The sequence below is a fragment of the Carassius gibelio genome, chromosome A23 (genome assembly GCF_023724105.1).
Source record: "Carassius gibelio isolate Cgi1373 ecotype wild population from Czech Republic chromosome A23, carGib1.2-hapl.c, whole genome shotgun sequence".
Lineage (NCBI taxonomy): Eukaryota > Metazoa > Chordata > Actinopteri > Cypriniformes > Cyprinidae > Carassius > Carassius gibelio.
In genome coordinates, this window is record NC_068393.1 from 5,889,119 (window position 1) to 5,913,106 (window position 23,988).

Here is a 23,988-nt window from a genome sequence, read left to right on the forward strand (position 1 = left end):
TTATTAGGCCATATTCTTTTATGATAGGCAACGTGAGAAAAACTCTCGAGACGAGGCTTGTGACAGATAATATAAGTTACTTAATAAATACACGACTGTGATAGAGAATAAGAAGCTGACGTCTGATTTCTTCAAGCGGTCATTTTTACCATGTTTACTATGGTAATGTGTTTAGCGTGCATATCTTTTTCATCGCTTATAAATATTTCTGCCTTGTATTGTGATTTTAATCCACATTGGATCAAGTTATTTCAAACACTCTCTGCTGACTGAAAGAGAGTTTTGAGCTCGACTTATTTAAAAAAGTGTTTAATGCTGGTGTTAAAGCTGTTATCTTTCTGAAATGATCCGCAGTGCAGTCTCGCTATTTTTATAAAAGCTCCCGAAAAAAATCATTACTAGGCTATATTTTGATGATATGCAACGTGAAGCTAAACTTTTGAAAGGAGACGACAGATAAAATGTTACTTAATAAATACACAATTGTGATAGAGAATAAGAAGCTGACGTCTGATTTCTCCAAGCAGTCATATTTAACATCTTTACTGTGTAACGTTAATGTTTAGCGTGCATAGTCTTTTACATCGCTTATAAATATTTCTGCCTTGTTTAGTGATTATAATCCACATCGGATCAAGTTATTTCAAACACTTGCTGCTAACTAAGAGTGAGTTTTGAGCTCAACTTATTTTAAAACGTCTTTAATGCTGCTGTTAAAGCAGTTATCTTTCTGAAATGATCCGCGCTGACGCTCTCTAGACACGGAGAAACTCCGCCTTTGTTCGTAACCCCTCCTTTAGCCCCAGCTGGCCCGCTTTGGCCCAAGGTTTTCGTCGGGCCAAAAAACCTGGCCGTTGGCCCCGAGGAAGCCCCGGCGAGGCACGATCAAGCCCCGGAAGTGACTGTGGAAACGCGACTGGCCCTGGCACGCACTAGCACGCCCGGTCCTAGCTCGATAGTGGAAACACGGCTAGTGTGCCCAGACTGAGGCCTCTGGATTGTTAATCCGGGCCCTGTTAGTCAGGGTTATTTTACCTAATACACATTTCTAAACGTGTGCACGCCAGTGTGTTATCAGCCAATCAGAGTGCGAGCGCAGTCCCCGCCTCCCGCACTGAGGCCATCTTACACTGAGCTGCTGTGGGGCGTCACACATATACACTGTATCAGTTTCAGCGCTTGTGTGACGCTGCTGCTCTATAGAGGTAAGCGTCTGCATGTTGTTGTTATTACGCGATTAAAATACCGATTTTAAGAAATTTATCTGATCGCGACGCTAGCCACGCTGTTCTGCGGAAGCTCGCGCGCACAGTGTCGTGGCTCGTGCCCTCTGGACTGATCCTAAACTGTCATGCATGCTACTTTACTCAACCCACGAGTCCCAAATACTATTTACTGGAGCAAACAGAGGTAGAACTTTCAGTGACGGTTGTTGTTTATGTATTCAGATATATTTTTCTATAGATTAGTGTCAGGCTGTTTAGCATCTGCAGGGTTGCAACTATTTAATATCATATCTGACAGCGGGTTTCACCTTTCTTTTTCTAAATGGCGTAAAATAAATATGCAAACGAGTTTTTTTTGGCTCGGACCAATCCAACGCATTGTATACAGCTCACTAGTGCTTTAAAAAAAGCATTAGAAGTCGACATCTCTTTGTTTTTATGCATTTAAAAAATATATATTATTATAATGAATGTTGATCAATACATATTTTGTCAACAGTTGTAAATGAAGCAGGTAGAGAAAAAAGTGGCCCTTTCTGTGGACTTGTACTGAAGCATGGATTATGAGAGGAGGTAGGTCAAGAGTCCTTCAGCCTGCAGTGTTTTCTTCTCTTTTTAATATGAATTTGCATTCAACCACTGGAAGGATTCATGCATAATTGTTCTGACATTATTACTTAACTGCATGTGCATATATTTAAATTGGTAAATGGCAAATAACAGATATTAACTCTTTTAATGCAGTATATATTTAATCTAAATGCAGTATATATTTAATCTAAATGCAGTATATATTTAAAGTACTGCATTTTTTGACCTTTTCAGCATCAGCTTTCTGGAGTTTACTTAAATAGGCCTGCTGTGTAATAGAAGGATTTACAAATAGGAAATGAGAAGTATCCCAAGGTGTCCATAAATTAAGGTGAACTATTCCTTTAAGCTACAGATTGCCTAAACCGTTCTCTTTTACGCTGTCATAGGGGCGGTCGTGGTGACCGCATGGGTCGCTATGGGAAAGAGTCCGAGGATCACGACTACAGGGACATGGACTATCGTGGCTATGGGCAAGGAAATCGACTGAAAAGCGTCTTAACAAATACTAGACGGAATGAGTCTGATAGTAGTTTTGCAGGCATGAGAGACTTTGCCTCAGGTCATATCTCAAATAACCGACCCGGATTCAGACAAAAGAGGAACCATGGGTCCGAAAACAACCAACTTGGAAAGAGTCTCCTCCAAAGTCCCCCAAATGATCATCTCCACTCAAGTTTCCAGCGAGATGATACTGATTATGAGTTTGAACCCGAGACTGATGCACACAGAAGGGGTATGCAGACATTTAGATCAGGACAGAAGGTGTACCAGGATGAACAAAGCCCAGATGAAGGAGAAATAAATGAGGACACCGCCTGGAGCAGAGTTGGAGGGCGGCACAACTCTCAGGGCGAATACAGTTCAGAATGGTTGAGAGCTGAGGAGGACAAACATATCAGGCGTTCTGCACACAAACAAGTGAGTAGAGTTATATTGTTTCCTGATTAAACATATCTAAACATTTCTCTTTGTTTTTAAGAACCTGAGAAGAGTAATCTATATCTAGGGTGACTGTCTTCCTGATTTAGGGCTTTCCTGACCAAGCCCAACCAGCTAGAGACAAATTAAGAGATGGAAGTTTTCATCATGCTCTGGACATGGGCCAGGAGGAGCCAGAACCCCGTGACCAGGACTACAGGTCTGATACAGAGCAGGCCCAGAAACCCAGCAGCATCGTCATGCTGAGAATGCTCCCACCAAATGCAACTGTTAATGAGGTTTGTCTTCGAAGACTTTTATTTCTTGATATGAATGCAGTAACCTTTTCAGTTAACATTTGTGGAGTATTGATACAATCAAAAACAAAACAAAAATAGATCTGCACTTACGTTGCAATAGAAATCTGTATTGCAATTGTTGTTTGTTTGCACTATAAGACTTGCATTGTGTATAGCATATAGGTTTTATAAACTTTTGGAAAGGTTGACTTTTTATTTTATTTCATTCATGTTATACATAGCATGCAGAAATTAAAGGAATAGTTCAGCTAGAAAACGAAAATTTGCAGAAAATGTACTCGCCTTCATTCCATCCAAGATGTAGATTAGTTTGTTTCTTCATCAGATTTGGAGAAACATCTCATTACCTCACTTGCTCACTGCAGTGAATGGGTGCCGTCAGAATGAGAGTCCAAACAGCTGATAGAAACGTCACAATAATTCACAAGTAGTCCACTCCACACCACGCCACTCCAGTCCATCAATTAATGTGGCATTTTAACTTAAAACCATAACTAAAATACGTGTCATTATTTGGCTTCGATGAAAGCGTCGCCTCGTCAGAAATCAAGCACTGTATACAAGTGAAAATGGTCCAAAACAGTTCTGAACAAATACGTCAGTGAATTTTGATGTGAAAGGAAAAAACGGGAAGGACGTTTACACTGGAGGAAGTGCTGTTACGGATTATGGAATCGCATTTAAGTCCTTAATGATGAGTGTTTTATTAACCTATAGCCATTCACTTATTCAAATAAATTTATTGACTAGAGTGGTCTTTTTTATCAGTTGTTCTGTTTTTATCGTCATTCTGACGGCACCCATTCACTGCAGACGATGCACTGGTGAGCAAGTGATGGAATAATACATTTCTCCAAATCTGTTCATATGAAGAAACAAAGTCATTTACATACTGGTTGGACTGAGTGTGAGTAAAGTTTCAGCAAATTTCATCCATTAGCGTACCCACTCTGCCCAAATACTTTATTTGTGGTCCTGCTCTGATGTTTTGGTGTAGTTAAGCACTGGTTGTTTGATCTTTAGATTCGTGCTCGCCTGCAGGAGCAGGGGATCCAGCCCAGAGAGGTTCGCCTCATGAGGAACAAGTCTTCAGGTAAGCATGCTCTACCAGGGGGGCTTCTCTGTACCCCAGACTCACCTCCAAATCTCTCTTCCTCTGCCTTTCATAACAAGCCTTAGCTCACTCTTGCGTCTGCCTAGTTCAGTGTGTTATTTCAGTGCAGCCTCTTCTCGTTCTCACTTTCCTCCTGGTGTGGTTGAGTAGAGATGCTGTTCAGTACCGGTGCTTTGAAATCTCCAGGCGTATGTTTCTTTAACTCCCTGCACATCTTTTTGTTTAAGCCATCACTGATTATTTCCTGTTCTCTGTTGTGTGTTACTGTTTTCTTACCATACCCCTTGTCAGACTGTCCTTAACCAGACAACACACACACTCACAGTACATCCACAAGCATGGGAATAACAGAAACATGTACACTGGCACACAAGCACAAACATAACTACTCCCAAGCCTTATCCCTCATCTCACTTTGATTGCTCTTGTCCTGAACTCTGGGGAAGATCTTGCACCTTACATTGTGTAAGTATTTTGCAATAGCTGTGTTGAGATGATAAGTGTGGCTGACCATTACATGAGCAATGTTTGGCTTTTAGTTTTTTTTCATGGGTATGAAAAGGTTTTGGATTTTGTGTCCTCAGCTAAAAGGGTGGACAAAATAATGTAAACACCATTTAAAACGTTTTTACACAGGTCATTTAATTACACCGCTACACAGGTGAGTCAGTGTAGGTTTATTAGTCTTAAAGATGCTTCGAGGAGTCGTCTTTGGTCTGTGTTTTAATAGATTTACATTTGAAAAAGCCAAATAATGCAATTTAATCCGTGTTTTAGGAAACTCTTAAATATTGATCCTAATCCATAAAGGAATGGCTAAATCTGGGGAATCATTATCGCCTGCCCATCCAGTCCTAGTGGTCCAGGCTTGGCTTGAGCTTCAAATTCAACTGTGCCCACTGCGGTGCTACATAGAGAGAGAATAACAGCAGTAGAGGCGGCGATGGGGAGGTGGAGGGATGCCAGAAGGATTGTCGATGGGATGGGACAGTGACTGCTGCTTATATAGGCTCATAATGATGATTAACAGCACTGAATGATTAGGCTCCTCCTTGAACCTGTGTTTGGAAGTTAATTTAGTAGGACTGTAGAGCAGATCTGAAAAGATCTGAAAAGACATCAACATGTAGCTTTAGAAATACTAGCTATAGAATTTGTTACACCTAAACCTTTAAGGCTACTGTGTGGCGATAACATTGTTTTCAGAAGCTGCTTCTGAAGTGCAGGCATTTAGACATATATAAAATTTTAAAATAATAAAAAAATTTTTTTTTACAAAATAAGAGAGATCAAAATAAATGCATGTTATTTTTTATTTAGTACTGTCCTGAGTAAGATGTTGTACATAAAAAATGTTTACATATAGTCTACAAGACAAAATAAATTGTTTAAATTATTAAAATAATAATATTTTTATTAATACTGTGTTCTGTTACCTGATGATCCACGATCTGTTTTGTGTTGGTTGTGCATGAGTCCCTTGTTTGTTCTGAACAGTTAAACTGAGAAATGTTCTTCAGAAAAATCTTTAAGCTCCTGCAGATTCTTTAGTTTTCCAGCATCTTTGAATATTTGAACCCTTTCCAGCAGTGACTTTATGATTTTGAGATACATATTTTCAGACTGAGGACATTTGAGGGACTCAAACACAACTATTTAAAAAGGTTCAAACATTCACTGATGCTCCAGAAGGAAACAAGATGCATTAAGAGCTGGGGGTGAAAACTTTTGAACACGATGAAGATGTCAGAATTTTTCTTATTTTGTTGAAATATCATTATTAATATTTTTCTTCATTTAGTTCTGCCCTTCAGGAAGCAACAGAAGATACTTGCATGTTTCCCAGAAGACAAATGAAGTACAATTTATCTTGATCTTCAAGTGTAAAAGTTTTCACCCCCGGCTCTTAATGCATTGTGTTTCCTTCAGTCGTGGATTATCCAGGCACAGTATTAAAAACTGTACGACTGAAGGATCAAGAGTTATTTTAATTATTTCACTTATCTTTTTTTCTTGTGGATTAAAAGTAAACCTCTTTTATGTAAAATATTTTACTCAGAACAGTACTAAATAAGAAATCGCGTAACATCTCATTTTGTTAAAATAATTAACATTTTCACAGATTCTGCAAGAGATTCCCAAATTTATATATTCCCAATATTTATAATTAAACCAAATGAACATGTTAAATGAACTACTCTAATAGTTACATAACAGAGGACCAGTGACCCCTGAGAGGAATCACTGTTGTCACATCCTGTGGTCTAATGCTTACTACCGCTTCCATGATGTTGCTCATTACCTGATGTAAATCTCATTGTAAAAATCTTCGAGTTGCTCTTCTCCTTTCTTACACCTCAAAGAAGAGCAAGATTGTCTCCTTGAATGGTGCTGTTCCTCACATGGTTCCCAAACGGTTGAGGACTTGGACAGAAGCTGTCTGAAGGCAAACAGGGGATAGGTCCTTGATACTGGTGTAATATCAGGTGTTTCCTTTATTTTTTCCACCCCACTTATGTGTCAGTAACATAAAGTATTATGGTAGGAGATTAAAGTTCAGGAAAGACTTTTCAGGCATGTGAAATAGCTATTGACCACCGTTTAAAGATTACTCAATTTAATTTGAATTAAAATGGTTCTGGTTCAAATGTAATGTTGTTATTATAGCACTGAAAGATTTGACTGTATGCTGTGTTTGCAGTAGGGCTGCTTGGAATGAACATTTTTATGAGCTTTATTTTTAATCCAATGTGAGCAGTTTGGCCAGAGACCTTTGTTTAAACCCAGTCCTTTGGCATTTCAGGCCCACAGATATCAACCTGTACTGTACCGACTGTTGTGATTTCAGACGAGTTTTAACCTAGAATCAAAATTAGATCAGAGGTATTACAAGTTAGAATTTAATGCACATTTGTGAATCAGACAGTGTCAAAATGTTAAAAACAAGGATCCATAAAGTTGCATAAGTGACAGTGTAATGTAAGCTTTGTACGCAATTACTTAAGTCTCTCTCTCGCTCTCTTTCGCTCGCTCGCTCTCTCGCTCTGTCCCTCTCTCTCTCTCTCTCGTTCTGTCCCTCTCTCTCTCTCTCGCTCCGTCCCCCCCCCCTCTCTCTCTCTCACTCCGTCCCTCTCTCTCTCTCTCTCTCTCTTGCTCCGTCCCTCTCTCTCTCTCTTGCTCGCTCTCTCACTCCGTCCCTTTCGCTCTCTCTCTCGCTCTCTCACTCCGTCCCTTTCGCTCTCTTTCTCTCGCTCTCCTTCTCTCGCTCTCTCTCACTCCGTCCCTTTCGCTCTCTCTCTCGCTCTCTCACTCCGTCCCTTTCGCTCTCTTTCTCTCGCTCTCGCTCTCCTTCTCTCGCTCTCTCTCACTCCGTCCCTTTCGCTCTCGCTCTCCTTCTCTCGCTCTCTCGCTCTCCTTCTCTCGCTCTCTCTCACTCCGTCCCTTTCGCTCTCTTTCTCTCGCTCTCGCTCTCCTTCTCTCGCTCTCTCTCACTCCGTCCCTTTCGCTCTCTTTCTCTCGCTCTCGCTCTCCTTCTCTCGGTCTCTCTCACTCTGTCCCTTTCGCTCTCTTTCTCTCGCTCTCGCTCTCTCTCTCTCGCGCTCTCTCACTCCGTCCCTTTCGCTCTCTTTCTCTCGCTCTCGCTCTCCTTCTCTCGCTCTCTCTCACTCCGTCCCTTTCGCTCTCTTTCTCTCGCTCTCGCTCTCCTTCTCTCACTCTCTCTCACTCCGTCCCTTTCGCTCTCTTTCTCTCGCTCTCGCTCTCCTTCTCTCACTCTCTCTCACTCCGTCCCTTTCGCTCTCTCTCTCACTCTCTCTCGCTCTCAAATTCAAATTCAAATGAGCTTTATTGGCATGACTTGCACAGTATTGCCAAAGCATTGTACATTACATGAATAAGGAATAAACAATTATATAATACATAAAAAAAAAAAACAATTCGTAAAATAATTAAGTATATGTATACTTTCTCCTTTTTTTCTTCAAACGAGAAACAAGTAAAAGACAACAGCAAATAACAAAAATAAATAAATAAATAATAATAATAACTTATGCATAACAGTACATGTAAGAAATGCTCTTGCTTCAGGTTTGTCCACTGGCTGACAGTCTTAGTTTGTGACAGGCTGATACATATCTTGCTGCTGTTGTGATCATTTTGGAATTTTCCGCTAAAATGTGATTTAATTTTTCTGTATTTGGTAATGTCATAAATTTTGGTTTAATTTGTTGGAATTTGTGGAAAGCTCTCTCTCTCGCTCTCTCTGTATATATATGATTTAAATTGCTCACAAGTGACAGTAAAAATGTAAAGATAAAAGTAAATGCTGTACTTTCAAACATTCTATTCATCAAAGATTCCTGAAACAAAGTTTCATGATATCCACCCAAATATTTATCAGCACAACATTGATAAAAATAAGTTTCTTGACCAATGAAGACTGGAGTAATGATGCTGAAAATTCAGCTTCGCATTCTAAAATGTATAAAAATAATTTTTAATTGTAATATTTTACAAATTCACTAAAGACTTCTTTAATGTGACCCCAAACTCTGTATATGGTTCTCAGATGTTAGGATTTGTTGGTAAAGCATCAGACATCTAATAGTTTTGCTATAATCATGTCTTTTGCAGATAATGGTAACTGAACTGGTGTTAATATCAGTTCTAGCAGTTAAGAGGCAACAGTGTGATAGAATACAGCTATATCTCTTTCTACCATCTCTCTGTCTCTTTCTTTCTTTCTCACTCTCTCTCTCTCGATATGAAAACACTAACCCCTCACTGCGTTGTTGTTGTTCTGTCATTGTGGCCCGGCGACGGCTGTGTCTCCAGGTCAGAGCAGAGGATTCGCCTTCGTCGAGTTTAATCACTTGCAGGAGGCCAGCCGCTGGATGGAGACCAACCAGGTCACTTCACACTGCACACACACACATACACACTACAAGTCCACACGTGTATGGATATGATATACCCCTTTACGCCTGGATTCCTTATGATTTCACAGATTTCGCCATCTCTTAAGAATGAGGTCTGTCTGTTATCTGTATTTGACACTGCCACTGGTTGGGTATTATCTGTCCCAAGTTCAGTTTAAATTCAGTTTGTGCGTGCTATTATCTCCCTTTTTCAGTCCGCTGCTCTCAGCCGTAAGATCCTGGTGTGAGATCTGCCCTATATTTCGTTTTTCTCTTGTTGAATCCACATGGCTTTGAAACAGGTTCCAAAACAGCGTGAGAATGTGCTGTTCCACTATTGCATCTTGTTATTAAAGGATACAGTTCTTACCAGTAAGTCCGTAGATCAGCTGACCTGTATACTCCATGTCAAAGCTAGGAAGAAGTTAGTAATAATGTAATACTGTGATACTTCAGGAATACCTGAAGCAAACCTCCTTTGCTGAAGTGCTAGAGAGCATCAGAACCAATTCTAGACCAAACTGCAGCTTATTTTGACCAGACAGGGAGAGCTTGTTTGACAGTCATGTAAATTGTGCTGATGATGCCACAATAATAGGTTATGTGGAAGAAAATCTGACCTAAATGATGCCTTTGTTTCCTCATACAATTGTACAGAAAACTGGAAAAAATCTAATAAGTGCTAATTATTTCACATAAAAAAACAACAACAATGTGAATTGAACATGGATATCTTGCCTCTACGTCCTTGCCGATTTAGGCCCAATCCAAAGATGCATTCTTCCTTAAAGGGATGGTTCCCCTTTAAAGAAACTCCCACAGGTTTGGAAGAACTTTAGAGAGGGGAAATGAGATCAGAATTACAATTTCTGGATTAACCGTCCCTTTGAGTGAACTAGCAGACCAATACTTATCTTTGCACCCTGATTTCTGCTGTTTCTGGTCTAGAAGTCGCCCAGTCAGATTTGGAATTGGCTATTTCTGTCCGTGCTTGCCATTTTTTGCGTGTAGCGTGATGAAGACGGTTTGTGAATGGACTGTGGGTGGTCTGTAGTCTGAATGGGATTTGAAACGACAAACCCAGATACAGATTTTCACAATGCTGAGAACATTTTATTCCTGTATTTGTTTTCAAGTATAATGGGGTGCTATAGCAAATAATTGGACCTGAAATGGTATCTAGGCGTAATTGTTTTCTGTACAGGGTCATGTTATTCGTCTTTATATATCAGGCCTCTGAAGTGCTCCAAATCAGCCATTTGGATAGCTATTGGTTTTTGAAGTGTTCAGGTACATTAAGGATGTTTTCTTAAAGGGATAGGTCACCAAAAATGATAATTTGCCGTTAATTTACTAAACCCTGCCGGCCATCCAAGATGTAGATAAAATCTTTCCTTCAGTTTTTTTTTTTTTTTCTATAAAAGTCAAAGGTTGCATTCACTTTAATAGTCAACGTAGGCAATGCTAAATTAACACCAGTGGCTCCTGATGATATATTAAGGTTTTATGAAGTAATTAGTTAAGTAAACATTATCTGTAATCCAGAGGCAAACGGTCCAGAGTGATGTCTGTTTCATGAATAAATCATTCTTCTGAACTCGTTCTTTTTTTAGTGAGTTCAGCTAAAATCTTCTTTTCTGTTCTACTCAAGAAAAAAAGTCACCTACACCTTAGATGGCCTGAGGGTGTGCGAACATTAACCGCAGTTTTCCATTTTTGGGTGAATTATCCGTTTAATGCCTGTATGTAGTACAGCTGGAACGAGGGATGTTCCTGTTTATTTTTAACCATTGAGATCCTGAAGGATTTATTTTGGCTCCGGTTCAACAATACACTTTATTCTACATCTCCTGTCATCGCTGTATGAATTTGCTTTTGTGAAACGCCTGTCTGGATGTTTTTATTTTTATTTTATTGTATTTGTGGCTTGATGTGTGTTTGAGGGTGGGCAGGAGTGAGCGTGACCTGTTTGTGTTCCCCTGAATGGGGGAGGTGAAGGTTTTTGGCCGGAGAGGGTGTCCGCACACACTCTCTCACACGCAGGCCGGCGCGTCTTTCTGAGTCCTCTCAAGCTGATGGTGATATCTGTCTTCCTCTCTCTCTTTTATCCAGTCTTCTCCCCTCTTGTGTGAGATGAGGTCTCAAGTGTGCCAATCACACCCTGAAAACGCCATTTACCCGGTTTTATTCTTTTGTCCCCTCTCTTCCTCTGTGTCTCTCTTTCAGAGAGTGCTCTCTATATTGGGCCAGCGAGTATCTATGCACTACAGCGACCCAAAGCCCCGCGCTAATGAAGACTGGCTCTGCAATAAGGTCACTTTCATACGGTCTTTATTTCAATAATGAATTAGTTTGCCTTTAAAAGGTTCGTTCATTTGAAAATGAAAATTCGGTCATCATTTACACCATGTTGTTATAAACCCCAAGACTTTTGTTCGTCTTCCAAATACTAATTTAGATATTTTTATTGAAACCTGAGACTTTTGTCCCTGAACTTGCCAAAAGTACATAAAGACATTATAAAAGCAATCAATATGAATTGAACAGTTTAACCACAAGTCTTTTGGAGAAAGACTGTTAGATTGCATTTAATGATTGAACAAATTTGATTTAGGCTTTTATTCACATATTAACATTAATCAATACTAGGGCTGTCAAAATTGCTCAAAAATGACATTCGAATATTCCCTCTAAAAAAATACACGAATATTCTAACTATTCGATCTGGTTGCGCATGTCGTCAGTGACGCGCATTACGTCAATAACAGGTCAAAATAATACAAAGAGGCATAACTACTTGTATAGGTAGTCTATTTAAGTTTAAACATATATGACAACGTATTACCTACACAAAAACAAGGAAATCAACTAATGGCCAAGACTGCAGACCGCATGCTCTCTCACCCTCACGTTCTCTGCGCATAATGGTTTAAATGAACAAACACATTTTTGTGCAAGCAATTTAAGGTCGCGACTGTTGTCCCAAATATATCAGGCTTCATTCAGTGATTGAAACAAATATTATTAATATTAATTGAAGTTTTACAGCATAAAGAACTGACATTGAATGCTTCGATCGAGCTGTGCTGTGGTAAACATGGACCTATTCCTTGACGTGAAACGATAAATAATCAAACCTCGGATCCATTGCTTGACAGAACTCCCCGAAGCCTGCCCCATCCGCGACACTGATCGGTCTCATGTCCTTACAAATGAACAAAATTAATTTATCCGTTACGGCCTCTTGTCGTGTTGCAGACAAAGAGCTTGCGGCGGGCGATGCAAAGTAACGTTAAGTGTCAAGACGTGACTGTTTAGCTGGAGTTCCACACATTATGCCATGCTCAGTTGGGTGCACATTTTTGAGATGTGACCTCATGTTGCTAGTGGTCGAATGGTGTGCTAACTGTATCTTAAATAGCTTGCATACAACTTTATCTCGCGGGTCAAAATTTTACCTCACTTTCTCTGCTGCGGTCGAGTTGGGCTCTGCACTTGCTGCCATCTTCCATGAAGACGCGTCAACTTTCAGCAGTGATTCTGTGCCAGACAGTGCGACTCCTGTGACCTGTCCCTGAACCCTCAGGCACGCTAGTGGTCCCACTCGCAAAGCAGAATACCACGCCTCTACTACCACGGGCCTTTTTTTCCACTTGAATATAATTTTTCACCTTCGAAATTAGTTTTTTTTTTAACTATTCGAATACATATTCAAATTTAGAATATTCGTTGACAGCCCTAATCAATACATATAGAGCTCAGCTGTTTATTGTATTTACAAAATTAAATATTACGGTTATGCTGATTATGTCATAATAATAGACCAAGTGAAAATAACATTCAAGTAAAAGTGCTGCTTTTGATGTATTCATCAGCGTTTATTGTGAAAACCATAAAAAAAATTAACTGCTCCATTCAAACTGATTACTTTTACAATGTCTTTCTAAACTTTTTGAAGCATCAAAGTTTGATGGAATTGAGTTTTGAATGGAGGGGACAAGAAAATATCTTCATTAATCTTTATTGATTCAAGTTAAAGAAAAAAGACGTAGGAATGACATAAGGGTGATCAAACGATGACAAAATTTTCATTCTGTGTGAACTTTGCTTTTCAGTAAACAAGATGTTCTCCCTTGTGTTTTCCCAAACATCTGTTTCGATCCACAGTGTGGAGTGCAGAACTTCAAACGGAGAGAGAAGTGTTTCAAATGTGCGGTTCCTAAATCAGGTGTGAATTCACAGGAGTTTGTGTCAGTTATTTGTGACAGCATGGTAAGAACATGAATATGAATGTAAATCCTTGTGCGTATGGCTCTTTCTTGTCAGAGGCTGAGTTGAAACTGCCTCTGGTGCCAGTGAGTTTACCTCTGGGGCAGTTAAAGGACTCTGCTCAGGGTTTACTGCCCCTTCCTGCCATCTACCAGACAGCAGCTCCACTAATCAGCTTCAGTTCCTCGTCTCAGGCTGCGGAGATGGCCAATGACAGTACGTCACACATTTAAAGACATAGTTCACCCAAAAATCAAACTTTGCAGTTAATTTCTTTTGTATTTTTTTTTCTTCTTCAGTAGAACAGTAAAGATGTTTTTTTTTTTCATAAGAGTCAATGGCTACCATCACTTTAGTATTCAGAAACGTGTTTCAGGCAATGCAAAATTAGTGCCAGTGTCTCCCGGCGATATATTGAGGTCTTATGAAATGGTCGGTCTGTGCAAGAAACTGAATATTATTTACAGCGTTTTTACCTGCAATGCAAAACCTTAATTAAGTAAGCCAGGTATTAATTTAGTGTTAACTGACATGCTTTTTTGACTCTCAAAGTGACGGTAGCCATTGACTTTCATTTAATGAATTACCAAGGACCACAGTTTCCAGTAAAAGTCTTCTTTTAAGACCCTTCACTCACCTCTATTGTCTCTTCAGCTCTGATACTGAGGAACCTGGGACCCCATACCACGCTGGAGGCCATTTTGTCAGCTCTGGCCCCGTTTGCTACTCTCTCCCCTTCAAATGTACGGCTCATCAAAGACAAACAGACGCAGCTCAACCGAGGGTTTGCTTTCCTGCAGCTCACTACTATTGTGGTAAGACAAGGACAGTACTTGTAAATGGCATCTGCTTCTTCTGTTAGGGCTGTACAGAACAGGTATTTCATCGTGTGTGTTTTAGGAGGCTTCTCAGCTGCTCCAGATCCTGCACTCCCTGCAGCCTCCTCTCTCTATCGATGGGAAGCTCATCTCTGTGGAGTTTGCCAAGGGCTCCAAACGGTACGAGTTCATGCTGTTCTGACGCTGATCCTGCAGCGTTACGCTGGTCTCATAGTTATGTGATAGGAAAAGGAGAATGCAGTCAAGCCACTCGTGTTCGAGAATGTTTACAGGACATGCTATTACTGTAATAATGCTTTACATTGAGTTCTCTCTCTGTCTCTCAGTGATGTTTTTCTGACAGAGGGGAATCGGGTGAGCGTGGCGACAGTAGCGAGTACGGCTATAGCTGCAGCTCAGTGGGCCGTCACTCAGGTACACACAACACAGGCAAACTAGGCTTGATTAACTACATAAACACTCATATGTAGGAAATAATTCACTGTAAGATGTTGAATGAACATGCACACAAGGTGTGAATGAAGCTGTGTAGCAAAACAGTGCATTAATGTCAGGTATTGTGCATTAGTCAGGTATTAGCACATGTTCATCTGTCACAAGAATACAAAACAACTGGGAAAAAATATGTAACTAATGTTATATTGAAACCATATTAACCAATAAGAATCACAAAAATGTAGAAAAAACTCACTATTTGTTAAATATTTCCACAATACTATCAATTTCAAGTAAAGAGTCACTTAGATTATTCTCTTTTTTTTTTAACAGAAACAGAGAAATTAAAGTTTTCATTTAGCCAAAATCCAAAAATGAAAATAAATAAATTATCAAGTGTAAGGTAGTGGGTTCGAGGTAAAAATTGATAGTCTGAATGCACTGTAAGTCGCTTTGGATAAAAGCGTCTGCTAAATGCATACATTTAATTTTTTAATTTAATTTTGATTTAAATTCATTGTTGAAATATAAACATTTAAAGGTGGCTGTAATTAAAACGTATTGTTTACTGTTTGAATTACATTTGAAAATTGACAGAATAGACAAAGCACAAAGCTTATTATTGCTCATTTCATCATCTGAAATCAGCATAGACTGTAAGATCTCAGTTCATCAGAATGAAACTTCGTGAAATCAGTCTTGTCAGCTCAGATCATGTTTATCTGTTCTAGTTGTGTGCATGAAATAGACTCTGAAAGCCTCATAATGCACCATCAGAGAAACACTAATTAAACGCCACCATTCGAGTCGATGGCTTCGGATTTCCAAAACAATTCAGACAAAACCATGAAATCAGTTTTGGCCAAATATCTTAGGTTGCAGAAGTTTCGGTGAGTCACTACTTTGAAGGGTTTTCCTAAAGATAAGTGTTCTGTAAGAGATTCAGACTTTTGCAGAACATATGGACTAATACTCAACGCTGAGATGTGAATTCCTGCTTCAACACATGCTTTCAAATATGTGGTTCTTGTTCCAGACGGCCCAGAGCGGTGACGTCAGTGTGCACCCGCAGGGGGCGGCAGCTGTGTTTGGGCAGGAGCCCGTGCAGGTCAGCAGTGGGCCGGTGTCTGCAGTACTGACCAGCCACACAACATTAGGTGCTCCTGACGGAGGAAGAGTCTCTACAGGTATAATCACAGCTCACTTCCATCTGCTGTCAGCCACGAGTCTTGAACTGGAGTAAGTGTGAGTGTGTATTTGATCACAGGAGAAGCAGGTGCTACCTCTATATTGGCGCTCGCAGCATCCCAGACTCAGCTTGTGGCCTCGACGGCCTCCAGACAGGCCAGTCAGGTGAAGTTTGTTTCTACCGCTCATTCAGAAGGTGAATTATGCTTTTCTGAAACACTGATTGTCTCTTTACACTGTGTATGTGTGTGTCTGTTCAAAGGTCCCGGTGGAGATCATTGGGAGACCTCAGCCTGCTGCCCTGAACCCTCCTGCTACACCTGGGACCGCTCTGGAGCTCCAGCAGTACCGTAAGCACAGCACGCTCAAAGCAGCAAAATCACTTGATCTCATGACCAATTAATGCAGAAAACCAATTCCAGTGGGTTCACACACTTTTTCTAGTCACTGTTATTTCAGCTGCCCTAATGATTTCCCGTGCATGTTCAGTTTCATTTGAGTGAGGTGCAGTTGTATTTCCTCTTTCCTGCAGCGGATCCTGACGTCTCCACGTACCAGTACGATGAGAGCTCGGGCTATTACTATGACTCTCTTACAGGCCTCTACTACGACCCAAACTCACAGGTACTGAAGAGTTAACTCCGATCTGGCTCTGTCCTGCAGAGCTCATCTCCAGCCCTTACACAAGAGTTTAACACACCTGAACCAGAGATTGTCTTATTATTGGGAGATGTAGCATGCTTAATGAGCAGCTAATCACCGCTTCTTCTCCAAGCTGATACTGATGATGTCATGTTTGTTTTTGTGATGTTCTTCTAGTACTACTTTAACCCTCATACACAGCAGTACATGTACTGGGATGGGGAAAGACACACGTATGTTCCTGCCTCGTCCGAGTCGTCTGACGACATCACAGGAGTGACCTCTGACCCTGGAGGAGCTGCCAACAGCAGCAAGGACAAGAAAGACAGGCCCAAGAATAAGACGGCACAGCAGGTACTCCCAGAAATCAGAGACGCTCGCTGCTTGGGAATTATTTTGCACGTTCAGGTGTACTGATGTGTCTCGGAGGGTGAGGTTTTGAAGGGGTGTCAGTTAAATTGAGTATCTCTTCCTGCTGTGCCTGTACGTTTCCTCAGATTGCTAAAGACATGGAGCGGTGGGCCAAAAGTCTGAACCGGCAGAAGGATACTGGACGAGGGTCCTCTTCTTCCTCGCTGAGCACTAACTCTCGACCGATGGTGCAGGGGAGACCCGATGACAGACGGGAATCTGCCAGCGCTGACGCAGGCTACGCTGTCCTGGAGATGAAGGTTGGGTTTATTAACACGTCCGACGAAAGCCTTACTCTTAAAATGCCATGTTTTTCATTGGTCGTATGTGTTTTTCTACAGGGTGCCTTGCTGGAGAGACCTCTGATTCTGATGGAGCAGATCAAACATCCAGAAGATAGACAAGTGTGTTTGCTTTTACTTCTATTTTCCTTTCCTCACTTTTGTTTTTGTTTTATTTGCTTTCTTTTTATTATTGTAATAGTTTTTGTTTTGTTTTGTCTTGTAGGGTTTGTTTTTAGTATGTCATAGTGTTTGTTTTATATTGTTTTTGTTTTACTGGCTTTGTTTTTATGTCATAATGTTTGGTTTTTGTTTTATTTTGTTTCATATTTTCGTTGTTTTGATGTGCTACAGTACATTGTTTTTATTGGTTTTAACATATACAAAGCAAGGGATTTGATCAGAGCAACTTCAGATTCTGATGTTACAGAGAAAACATCCAGAAGAAAGAGAAGCGTGATTTTGCTTTTTGTTTTTATAAAAATAACTGTGAAAATCTGTGTAATCACTTGAATAATGCAGTCCACAAACGCTCCCCATCAAATTTAACTGAACTTGAGCAGTGCTGCAAAGAAGAGCGGGCAAATATTGCAAAGTCTAGATGTGCAAAGTTAGTAGAGACAGACACATGTCCCTACAGACTACAGTAAAGGCTGAATTTAAAACAAAAAGTGTTCTGTATTTAAGCCACGGTGTTCCTGTGGCTCAGTGGTAGAGCATTGTGTAAGCAGCACAAGGTTGTGGGTTCAATTCCCAGGGAACATGTTAGGTAATAAATGTTAGCCTGAATCTTAGTGTCTGCTAACTGCATGAATTTTATTCATAAAAAAGTGGTTCAACAAAACACTGACACAAGGGCTGATCATTTGTCTATCTTCATCTCAGGCTGCAAAGCAACAAAAAGCGTTCAGACATGGTTTTGTTCCTTTTCATTGTATTTAATGTTTTGACTTGTTTCATGTTTTTCTGTGTCTTGTTTTATTTTGTGCATTTACCATGGCACTCACAGCTTGCATCTTTCGTGTTGTACGATGTTAAACCAGGTCTATTATTGGCACTGCAGTGTTTTGTAAATCTATTTTCCTGTCTCTCGGCAGAGTCCTCCTCAGGGTCTGGTGGCAGGATACAGTGGAGAGACAGACAGCGAGGAGGAGGCCGGAGAGCGAGAGGAGAGACTGACAGACTGGTCCAAGCTGGCCTGTCTGCTGTGCAGGAGACAGTTCCCCAGTAAAGAGGCTCTGATCAGACATCAGCAGCTCTCTGAGCTACACCGGGTGAGTCCTGCACGCCACACGAAGCCTTGAGACCTGATCGCTCTGTCAGACCTCTTTCAGAGCAGTGCCATGACAGACTAACAGTTTTCAATGGTGTCCGCTGTGAAAAGCTGTATACAGTCCCTAGATCAGTTATAATTTTCCACAGCTCATGTTGTCTGGAGTTCTTTGTCAATTTATTTTCTGGAAAAGGTATTTTTGCAGTGTTTCATCAGCAGAACAATCCTAAAACATATTAAATAACCCACTAAAGAGATGTATGTGTTTTTCTCACAGCGTTGCTTTCATTCCCATTAAAAATCAAGGATGGCGCTGCTGTGAATAATGTCTGAGTCTTAATTTTTGAAGAAAAAAATAAATATATTACTAGTAATCAGTGTTATTACTATAAACTAAAACAAAATCTATTAAAAACCTTGTAAATAAGTTTTAAAAATATTAGACGACATCATTGGATGAAGAAATTAAATGTAAAAAATAAAAGAAACTGCCTTTGCAACTAACTAAAATAAGTCATACAATTACAAAACTAAACCTGCAGTATAAATATCAATATTTTCTAAAAAACTAAATGTTATAAAAATTACAAAAGCACATACTGTAATGATATGGCTTAAACGTGCAAATATAAAAATTAAAGCTAATTCAGTATATAAGTGCATTATATATATATATATATATACAGTATTGTTCAAAATAATAGCAGTACAATGTGACTAACCAGAATAATCAAGGTTTTTCGTATTTTTTTTATTGCTACGTGGCAAACAAGTTACCAGTAGGTTCAGTAGATTCTCAGAAAACAAACAAGACCCAGCATTCATGATATGCACGCTCTTAAGGCTGTGCAATTGGGCAATTAGTTGAATTAGTTGAAAGGGGTGTGTTCAAAAAAATAGCAGTGTGGCATTCAATCACTGAGGTCATCAATTTTGTGAAGAAACAGGTGTGAATCAGGTGGCCCCTATTTAAGGATGAAGCCAACACTTGTTGAACATGCATTTGAAAGCTGAGGAAAATGGGTCGTTCAAGACATTGTTCAGAAGAACAGCGTACTTTGATTAAAAAGTTGATTAGAGAGGGGAAAACCTATAAAGAGGTGCAAAAAATGATAGGCTGTTCAGCTAAAATGATCTCCAATGCCTTAAAATGGAGAGCAAAACCAGAGAGACGTGGAAGAAAACGGAAGACAACCATCAAAATGGATAGAAGAATAACCAGAATGGCAAAGGCTCAGCCAATGATCACCTCCAGGATGATCAAAGACAGTCTGGAGTTACCTGTAAGTACTGTGACAGTTAGAAGACGTCTGTGTGAAGCTAATCTATTTTCAAGAATCCCCCGCAAAGTCCCTCTGTTAAAAAAAAGGCATGTGCAGAAGAGGTTACAATTTGCCAAAGAACACATCAACTGGCCTAAAGAGAAATGGAGGAACATTTTGTGGACTGATGAGAGTAAAATTGTTCTTTTTGGGTCCAAGGGCCACAGGCAGTTTGTGAGACGACCCCCAAACTCTGAATTCAAGCCACAGTACACAGTGAAGACAGTGAAGCATGGAGGTGCAAGCATCATGATATGGGCATGTTTCTCCTACTATGGTGTTGGGCCTATTTATCGCATACCAGGGATCATGGATCAGTTTGCATATGTTAAAATACTTGAAGAGGTCATGTTGCCCTATGCTGAAGAGGACATGCCCTTGAAATGGTTGTTTCAACAAGACAATGACCCAAAACACACTAGTAAACGGGCAAAGTCTTGGTTCCAAACCAACAAAATTAATGTTATGGAGTGGCCAGCCCAATCTCCAGACCTTAATCCAATTGAGAACTTGTGGGGTGATATCAAAAATGCTGTTTCTGAAGCAAAACCAAGAAATGTGAATGAATTGTGGAATGTTGTTAAAGAATCATGGAGTGGAATAACAGCTGAGAGGTGCCACAAGTTGGTTGACTCCATGCCACACAGATGTCAAGCAGTTTTAAAAAACTGTGGTCATACAACTAAATATTAGTTTAGTGATTCACAGGATTGCTAAATCCCAGAAAAAAAAAATGTTTGTACAAAATAGTTTTGAGTTTGTACAGTCAAAGGTAGACACTGCTATTTTTTTGAACACACCCCTTTCAACTAATTGCCCAATTGCACAGCCTTAAGAGCGTGCATATCATGAATGCTGGGTCTTGTTTGTTTTCTGACAATCTACTGAACCTACTGGTAACTTGTTTGCCACGTAGCAATAAAAAATATACTAAAAACCTTGATTATTCTGGTTAGTCACATTGTACTGCTATTATTTTGAACAATACTGTATATATATATATATATATAACAAACTGCCTGGCATTAACTCGACTATTATTAGCATACAGTCCAGTGATTCATTGAGCTCAAGGCACCTGAACAGCTTAATTAACAGAATAATGCATTAGTTTGATGTTTTTTATCTTTGTTCATCCGTGTGCAGCAAAATCTGGAGCAGAGGAGAGTCAGACCGAGCCAGACACAAGAGAGATCAGAAACAGAGGTCAATACTGCCTTCACCTTCTTCTGAAACGCATGATTACATCTCAAAGTTCCTCTGATTGAATCAAGAGTCTCTAACTACCTTTTTACAAAAAACGGTTTCCTCTTACTTTTCTCTATGATTCCTTGTTTTGTCACGTTTAAAGTATTAACCTCTGGGTGGCGCTCTTCATTTTAGCTGAAATACAGAGACCGCGCTGCAGAAAGGAGAGAAAAGGGGGCCGTCCCACAAGCACCAGAGGCAAAAAAGAGGAGATTCAGCCCTGTGTAAGTCAAGTCCTACCTCAGATATACTGTCATGCTTTCACAGACATGGTAATACCATGTTGTTTGAGGATAATGTCTTATATTTTGTGCTCTTGCTCGTGGTCAGCAGTGGCGTGGGATCTCAGATGCTTCCTGGGAGGATGGAAAAAGGCTTTTTCATACAGAACCTGCCAGTGGAATAATGCTGTATGTCTTTGGACTTCCTTCAGCGCTAAACGAAATGCTTCGTGAGCAGTTTTTAATCATATGGTGCAGAGCGCAGCTAAGACACCATCTGCAGGATGTTTCACCAAGAATAGAACTATGTGGAAATGTGCAGATTTACACACACACACACACATTTGTGTGTGATACTTTTTGGGATTCAGGTTGATTTAAAGAAAAGGCCTCAGGACCCTGAGAAATATATAAAATAAAAAAGGCTACTATTGATCGCACAGACACTGTAAATACGATCCAACTGTGTTTCATTCTTATACTTTATCCTATTGTCATCTTCCCAGAAAGCCGTTTGTAAACATTTGTAGATGGCACGAGTTTATGTGAAACATTGTGCATTTCTGCGAAGCTGTGAAAATGATGTCAGGATGGAAAACTTGGATCTTCCAAGAAACTATTTCTTGCAGTTCGTTTCAACTTTAAATGCATCTTTGTGTCCCTTTGAGTTTGATTTGAATAACAGCCATCATGGGCCCTGAGGAGAAGCTTTGCTAGTAAGTGTGCTATGCAGTTGCATGTCTTGTATGACATGACAGTCTATGCAGAATGACAGACAGCAGACGTCTGGGCTGACTTGCACAGTAGATTAGACTTCTGTGATTTATCTTGACAAAAAGGCACAGCAGATGATTATTGTTTACCTATACAAATTTTTATTAACCTGAATTGCAGTGTGAATCATATTAGACTATATAAGCTGTATATAACTAAATAAGCTGGTATAAATTGTATTTTTTTTTTTTTTATGTGAATTTAAGGTGGACCGAGTGAATTAGTGAATGTATGTCCTTATGAGCACCAAGTGCCATTGTTGTTGTTGTTTTTGTTTGTTGTTGTTTAATGCATACAAATGAAATCATGTAAATGACTTTCAAATTCTAATTTAGTTTAAATGTCATCAGAGAAGACTGAAAACCCATTGTTGATACATTTGTTTAAAGAATAATAATAAAAAAAGATTGCTAATGAAAAACAAATAAACCGTATGAATATTGAGAATTAAATTGTCAAGTCTGAGAAATGTACAAATGTGTCTCAATACAGTAAGAGAATCTCACAAAACCTGTCGAGAACATGTCTGGCTCTTATTTACTCCAAATAAAAGCTGTAAGAAAATCTGATTTAATTTACTGCTTTACTAAATCGTAATTAATTATACAAAAATGTTGAGCTTATTTTTAGGATGCTTAAGAGTTTTTGTATTGTATTGTGACTATTTTCACTCCAGTTAAACATTTTGTGTGTAGAATTATTTTTTTTATTTTTTTTTTCTGTGAAATATGACTTTGTGAGATTGACCCATGCAGTGACCCTTCTGTAACCTGTAACCTTCTGGGACTTTTGCAATGAGTGAATTTGTCCCTCAACCATTCATGTGTGTGTCGAAAGAGTGCATTTGCACAAAACGGTTTCCTGTTTTGACATCAGTTTGGTCGTTCTGTCATATTATGTACAAGCCACAATACATTTCTAATAATTTAGGTACTCCAGGCCCACATGCATATGAAAAAATAATAAATACAAATATTTGAATAAAAAGAAGTACAGTGCACTGTGTTTTTTATGTTTTTAATGAAATCTATTATGCTCACCAAGACTGAAAAACACTAATATTGTGAAATATTACGATTTAAAATAACTGTTTTCTATTTTAATATATATTGGTAAAATGAAATGTATTACTGTGATGCGCAGCTGTGTTTTCAGCATCATTACTCCAGTCTTTCAATGTCACGTGATCTTCAGAAATCAGTGTTATATGCAAAGGTGTGGGGTATGTGTGATGAATAGAAATTAATACTTTTATTCATTATTATGCATCGAATTGAACAAGTCTGCCATTTAAAACCTTTCTAATGTTACAAATGCTTTCCTGAAACAATGTTTCCACAAAAGATTACGCAGCAAAAACCTAATCGTGCATCAATTCAGTATATAAGAATAATGATGCTGAAAACAGCTGAAAATACAGCTTTAGCATTCATAGGAGACTTCATTAAAAACACATTTCTCTTTCTTGGTATCCCAGTGCATGGCTTAGATTTTTGTGGTGAGGCTGTTGATTCGTTTTATTACTCAATGAAATAGCTGCGCTGCATGTGAAGTCACACATCCACCGCTTAAGCTGGGCTCTGAGTGTTCAAGAGCTAACATGGCAAAGACTCTTGTTAGGACAAGACTGCAGCAGCAAAAGGACTGTAGAGATCATTATATTACCAGCCATGCAGCAAATGAACCTGCAACATACAAACAAGGTTGGCGTGGCACTATTAACTATTAGCAAGTGAAGTCTTGTCGGCTGTCAAGGCAGAATGAAGAAGAAAAAAGTTGTTGAATTAAGCTTCCTTGGGAAAGTATCTTAGATAATGGCCAGTGTAAGTAAAGGGAGGTAGGAAATGCTTATGCAGTTTTCCTCCCTGTCCTGAAGGGAGCGTTACATGTGCAACACAAATATACGGCACAGACGTGTCCGAACACTGCCTGCCAGCTCTTTTCTTTATCAATCGATTGACTCGGTGTCAAGTGTTGCCTCTGTGACTAAAGCAGCA

The 23,988-nt window shown here is 39.6% G+C and overlaps 1 protein-coding gene across 3 annotated transcripts; it reads left to right on the forward strand.

Annotated features, from left to right (window-relative positions):
* Positions 1 to 1,062: 1,062 nt before the first annotated feature.
* On the forward strand, positions 1,063 to 22,981 carry LOC127945078 (RNA-binding protein 10). Of its 3 annotated transcripts, none has more exons than XM_052541639.1 (23): positions 1,063 to 1,205; positions 1,726 to 1,799; positions 2,207 to 2,738; positions 2,849 to 3,037; positions 4,082 to 4,151; positions 9,006 to 9,079; positions 11,315 to 11,401; positions 13,256 to 13,316; positions 13,415 to 13,573; positions 14,012 to 14,172; positions 14,258 to 14,355; positions 14,523 to 14,610; positions 15,668 to 15,818; positions 15,899 to 15,984; positions 16,082 to 16,169; positions 16,352 to 16,443; positions 16,639 to 16,815; positions 16,959 to 17,132; positions 17,214 to 17,276; positions 18,251 to 18,427; positions 20,895 to 20,954; positions 21,132 to 21,220; positions 21,330 to 22,981. In XM_052541639.1, the coding sequence occupies exons 2-23, from the start codon at positions 1,783 to 1,785 to the stop codon at positions 21,400 to 21,402; spliced, it is 2,766 nt and encodes a 921-aa protein (XP_052397599.1). In that variant the 5' UTR covers positions 1,063 to 1,205; positions 1,726 to 1,782; the 3' UTR covers positions 21,403 to 22,981. The 3 variants fall into 3 exon arrangements, with proteins under 3 accessions (XP_052397599.1, XP_052397597.1, XP_052397598.1); XM_052541637.1 differs by having other exon boundaries at positions 1,064 to 1,205; positions 21,327 to 22,981; XM_052541638.1 differs by lacking the exon at positions 1,063 to 1,205 and adding an exon at positions 1,248 to 1,410 and having other exon boundaries at positions 21,327 to 22,981.
* Positions 22,982 to 23,988: the final 1,007 nt, after the last annotated feature.

Coding starts and splice junctions, on each gene's coding strand:
- LOC127945078 (XM_052541637.1), top strand. Junction 14,173..14,257: donor TGCAGCTCACTACTATTGTG/GTAAGACAAGGA, acceptor TGTGTGTTTTAG/GAGGCTTCTCAGCTGCTCCA. Junction 17,133..17,213: donor ACGCTGTCCTGGAGATGAAG/GTTGGGTTTATT, acceptor GTTTTTCTACAG/GGTGCCTTGCTGGAGAGACC.